General features: G+C 49.3%; 1 protein-coding gene across 2 annotated transcripts; it reads left to right on the forward strand.

The window, feature by feature from the left end:
• The first annotated feature begins 1,926 nt into the window (after positions 1 to 1,926).
• On the forward strand, positions 1,927 to 5,233 carry LOC133362289 (uncharacterized). Of its 2 annotated transcripts, XM_061581214.1 has the most exons (3): positions 1,927 to 2,008; positions 2,682 to 2,776; positions 3,959 to 5,233. In XM_061581214.1, exons 1-3 carry the CDS (start codon positions 1,963 to 1,965, stop codon positions 5,141 to 5,143), a joined length of 1,326 nt encoding a protein of 441 aa, XP_061437198.1. In that variant the 5' UTR covers positions 1,927 to 1,962; the 3' UTR covers positions 5,144 to 5,233. The 2 variants fall into 2 exon arrangements, with proteins under 2 accessions (XP_061437198.1, XP_061437199.1); XM_061581215.1 differs by lacking the exons at positions 1,927 to 2,008; positions 2,682 to 2,776 and adding an exon at positions 3,656 to 3,701.
• Positions 5,234 to 5,756: the final 523 nt, after the last annotated feature.

Below are 5,756 nucleotides of genomic sequence, written 5' to 3' on the forward strand. Positions count from 1 at the left end.
CACGCCGGAACGACTACACGCTCCGGGCCCCCATTCAACACTTGCAAGAACGGGGCTTGTCCAGTCTGGACGATAGTTTGAGCCGCGACAAGAGAAAAAGCGATAATTGTTTTTATCCCCTTCTATCTGGCAACAAAACTGACACCTTTTTACAAGGAGTCATGTTTGCATAGACCACAATACCTGCAGTCATGTCTTTGAGTTGTGCGCCTTTTGGCGTCATCTGGTCCAACCAATGTGAGACTAGGCTCTCAGGAAAGCTGTCTCGGGTGTGGACCAATCAACTTCAAGGACAGTGCATACATTATCAGAGTTATGTTTTTTGTTTGCATTATGACTGCAGGTATTGTGGTCTATGCAAACAAGGTGTCAGTTTTGTTGCCAGATAGAAGGGTAAAAAACCAATTATCATATTTTTTACTGGCAAATGAGGTTCCAATGGTGTAAGAGAAAAAGCCTTAGCCAAGGAGTTCGACGGGGACAGCAACACACCCGCCGCCTTATCTGCGGCCTCCAACCGCTTTCGGTAACGCAATGGGATGAGCATCTGCGTACCAGGAGGGATCTCCACAGTGACATTGCAAGTGCGTGAACGGCGTGACCCGGAGGTGGGCGGCCCCACAAGGACGGCAGGAAAGACATCCTACAGTCCCCTGGCATTTCTAAACAGCCCTGATCCACAAGGATTTTAACAGGCATCCGACGAAGAAAATCGGTGCCCAACAGACAGGGAACCGCCAACGATCGGGAGATAAGAACCGATCCCGACGCGGCAACATTCCCTATGGCAATGTGGACATCTACCCGTCCTATGATACCCATGCCACCCCCATTAGCGGCAATGCATGCGTTGATAGCCGGCTGGACCCGCGACTCAGGGATGGATAACAGGTGAATAATTACGTCCGAAATGATGGTGGCCGACGCACTTGTGTCCACCAAAATACGCACGTCTACCCCTTAAATGGTGCCCGGCACCGTAGAAGACCCCGACGCGGCCGCAACCACCCTCCGAGCTAATTTATTCCACCGAGTAATAGTGTGCGGTACTGAATCAGCATGCCGACAATTAACATCCGATAAGCCTACGGGGGTGCGAGCGGATGCGTGAGGTGTTGGGACCTGCCGGGTGCCCGATGCGTGCCCGAGAAAGATGGCGAATCCGTGTCCAGTGGAGAAGACGGAGGAAAGGCCGACGGAAGCTGCGCAGAGCCTTTCAAAACCATCACCTTACCCTACATTGCTGGGGTCACAAAAAAGATCTCCAAAATCCTGAATAAACACAAGATCCAGGTCCGATTCAACACAGTACATAACATCCGTGATCTGGTCCCGTCTGTAAAAGATGTGGTTCCAGACATACAGTACCCTGGCGTCTACAAACTAAGTTGCCTCTGTGGTCGCAGTTACATTGGAGAAACCAAACGACATGTCTCGGACCGCATCCGTGAACATAAAGCAGACCTGAAACACGGTAGGACAAACACCTCAGCCGTGGCAGATCACTGTTACAATTCAGTGGGCTCACATGACTCTGTCGCCTCGACGGACCTGGTTTTCACCTGAGGACGGCTGCTTGCGTTGTGGCCGAAACGTCGTGAGAATTGTTTTATTATGTTTTATTTTTATTATTTTATTACTTCCCTTCTACGTGACTTTGCCGAAAGAACCAAGAAGATGAAGCTTGTGTTGCCTCCGAAACGTCGTGATATATTATTTTATTTCTATTATTATTTATATTTTTATCATTAATTATTTTTATTATTTATCTATTTTTACCTACGTGACTTTACCGAAAAAAACCTAAGAGTATAGTCACGATAGTGATTGGATTGATACAATGAGTGGTCAAATATGTATTAATTAGGAGGATGAGTGATTCAAAAGTTTGCTAAATCTGAGCGTTGTTCCAACCTCCCCAGGCCATCCAACTTCAAACAAAATCTACTCGTTCCCAACAACATGGACAGACAAATCACGTGGGCTGAGATCTTGGATGAATATGAGGGTAAGTCCCAGATACCTGCATCACATGGATTATATGCGGAGGAGGAGACTCCTTGATGAATTACTTTTCGTAGACATGGCTTGGTGGTAATGGGAAGACGTAATGATCGAGTGTGGCAAAGAGGATGGGTTTATATTTGAGTTGTTGCCATCTTTGTTCAAACTGGGGTCTCAAGCTTATGTAATTTACGATCTCTCCGCCCCCGCCCCCTCTGTATATTTAAGGCCTCGTCACAGAGACGACCTCTCTCTTTCTGCCAATACGTGTTCTCTCTCTGCGTGTCTTTGTGATGTCTGTCTGCTTGTGTGTCTGTCTATAGTTTTCTGGTTAGATTTTTGTTGCTATTTATTTTATACCTGATGATGATTGCTTGTGTTGCAATCGAAACGTCGTAGTATGCTATTATTTAATTTATTATTTTATCTTTATACGTGACTTAACCTAAAGAACCAAAGAATAATTCCTCCAGTCACGAAAGCTCCAAAATTGAGATTGCCGACAAAAACATGACTTGTAAAGTTTTACTGCCATGTGATGACTATTTTTCAATAGCAGGTCCTGTTGTGTGGTAAGCGGTAATTACTGGGATCTCAAAATTAGTTCTGTGAGACTCCATGTCCTTCGTTCTCTAATTAATAACTCGTACTTTGAATGCATTTTCTGTTCTTCATAGCCCGGGAGTCGGCGTGCCAGTCGACCACGTGGGGGGACGTTATGGATAAGGTGGACCCTTTCCCAGGCCAAAGTTACAAGAATCGCTCCCCAAAGGTGTGTATGGGTTCTAGATTTGAAGCTTTCGTGACTGCAAGGATTCATACTCTTAGTTATTTCGGTAAAGTCACGTAGGTATAAAATGAAATAAAAATTATAAAAATAAAATAATAAAAATCACGACGTTTCGGAGGCAACACAAGTCTCCGTCCCAGGTGGGACCGTCACAGCTGAATTTGCTGTATCAAGTGAGGCAGGGATTCCAAGATGCAAGTTCTTAAATACAAGTTAAGGAGGGAGGAGGGGGGAGGAGCTTATCAGAATGTGGTAGCCAATGAATGGAACGTATTGGGAGGGGGGGCGGGGCTAAAAGAGAGCACGATGTGTATGGGGTCTGTGGGGTTAAAACACACGACATTCTCTCGACAACGAGCACACCATGTCACCTCACCAGCACACCAAAATATCACGACACCAACTCTCCCCATCACCTTCTCATCACACTACACGACCACCAATTCAATACACCATATTAGAGCCTCATCATGCCTCTATACCATCACAATACACCATCTCTCTAGAACATTCCACTACTTCTCCTCTCCATATCGCAACACCATGTCCCGACACCATCACCGCATCTCTTCACCGTCCCGCTCATGCAGGCACTTGAAGTGGCCATTTATTACCAATGAAGACAGAATGATATCAGGCAGTCACATTAATTATGTCTGTGATTTGATTGGAAGTTACCATTCCAGTTCCAAACTATGGGCGCTGCAGTGAAGTTTGTCCAGAGTTTGGGCTTCCAGATATTTATAATGGGACATTCTGTGAAAACTATTGCCAGTGATGATTATTGCCAACAATTGCTATGAAACCGCCACAATCGAGCAAAGTCTTGAGTGCATGCATGGGGTTTATGGGGATATATGAGGATGTGACATGTATTTTCATTCTATAGGAGTTGGGATATTTAGGGGTTAGTACTACACGTACAATGTGATACAAGTATTGATGGATAAGGCATTGTGTTAACAGCAGGTGATAGTGTATATTCAAGTGTGTACTAAGCAAGTTTGAATGACTGAATGTGGATGGCTGCATCTGTACATACATGTGTGAGTATGTTTTTTTGTTTGGGTTTATGTGCACGTCCACGTTTGCGTGCCTGTGGGTATGAATGTTTTCTTGCATGTGCATGTCTGAATGTTCTTTTGCTTATCTTTGCTTGATCAGAGGATAATTGGGGAGTTGAAGGACGTCAGCGGGATGAAGCATCTCCAGGAAAAGAACCTTAGCAAAGAAAGATGCACCATGGAAGAGGAGCGCCTCTTTGAGGTGCAGCGCATTGCCAGGGCGAAGTGCCGCACAGATGAGAAGTACTTCCGAGACTATCTCCTCAAGAAGCGCCTCATTCAAGTGAAGTACTTCATTGATGAGAAGCATCATCTCGAGATGATGTGTCCTGAGGAGAAGAATCTGGAGGAGGAGGAGAAGTGTCTCGCCAACGTGAAACGCGTCGAGGAGGAGAAGCGCCTTGAGCAGGAGCAGCGCCTTGCCAGCATTGCAACCATCACCACCACCGCTACCGCCGGCAACTCCACCCCCACCCCTGCCACCACCACCGCCACCACCACCACTGCCACCGCCACCACCACCGCCACCACCACCCCCACTGCCACTGATGCTGTTGCCGCCACTGCCACAAAACCCGCCGCCACCACCACCGCCACCACCGCCACGACCGCCGTCACCACCGCCACCACAGCCACCACCGCCAACGCCACAACTGCCGCCACCGCATCCACCGCCACCACTGCCACTGACGCTGTTGCCGCCACTGCCACAAAACCCTCCGCCACCACTGCCACCTCCACCACTGCCATCACCACCACCGCCGCCACCACCACCACCGCAGTAACCACCACCGCCGCCACCACCGCCGCCACCACCACCGCCACCACCGCCGCCACCGACACCGCCGCCGCCACCACTACCACCGCCGCCACCACCACCACCGCTGCAACCACCACCGCCACCGCATCCACCTCTGACACTCCTGTACAGGGCCCGATTGCTCCAAGCTTTGGAGAAGAGGGCTTCCAAGCAGAGAAGATGGATAAGAAGACAGAGGTGGAACAGGAAGAGGAGAAGGTGGAGGAAGAGGTTGAGGAGGAACAGGAGGAGGGAATGGAGAAGACAGAGAATGGAGAGAAGATGGTGGTGGAGGATGAAGAGGAGGAGATGGAGGACGAGACAAAGCAGGAGGTGGAGGAGGTGCAGGTGGTGGAGGTGGTGATGCAGGGAAAGAAGAGGAAGCGAGGGGGCCTTGCTCGCGTGGCGAGAGCGATCACCTCCCTCCTCCGCCGCGTGCTGCTTTGTGGTGGCATGTCCACCCAGAGCCACTCCTGTAAAGAATAAGGTTCAATACCATTGTTGTTGCTGGCACTTTAAACTTTGTGAAATAAACCCATGATGACACAACATAACGTTGAATTGCTTGCAAGTGTAATAAAGGACTCGTTCACTGGGTCTGTCTCCGTTGTCCTTTATTTGGGTTCTTTACACTTGTCCCACACGGCCCTCGCTCAGAGCCTCCCCGCTTAGCAGCTCGACAGCTGCCTTCGCTCACGTAGCCTTTCGCGCTCCTGCAGCTCCGCTGTGCAGTCCTCCGGCTGCTCTCACTGCAGCTCCACCGCTGCTCCCTGTTCCCCCGTGCTCGTCACCGCTGGCCGACGGTGCCGAGTCTTACTGTGTGTGGCGATCTCGCCACTCTCCAACCTCCGCACTGTGTGGCCTCACTCTGTCTCTATTCCCAACACTCTCCCGTTTCTTCCGGTATCTCTCCCTTAAGACCTCATCCCTCTCTCTCACGTGACCTAACTCCTCCCCCCGTGACGTCATATCCGCGAGGCCGTTTATGCCCGCATTACACAAGTATACTACTGTTTGTATGTACATGGATCTGTACTTTTGTGTATGTCCACTCGTGTGTGGGTGTGTGTACATGGGAGTGTATATGTGTACTCGTGTA

Source organism: Lethenteron reissneri, unplaced genomic scaffold (genome assembly GCF_015708825.2).
Source record: "Lethenteron reissneri isolate LAM-NWPU_2019-01 unplaced genomic scaffold, ASM1570882v1 scaffold_1424, whole genome shotgun sequence".
Classification (NCBI taxonomy): Eukaryota; Metazoa; Chordata; class Hyperoartia; order Petromyzontiformes; family Petromyzontidae; genus Lethenteron; species Lethenteron reissneri.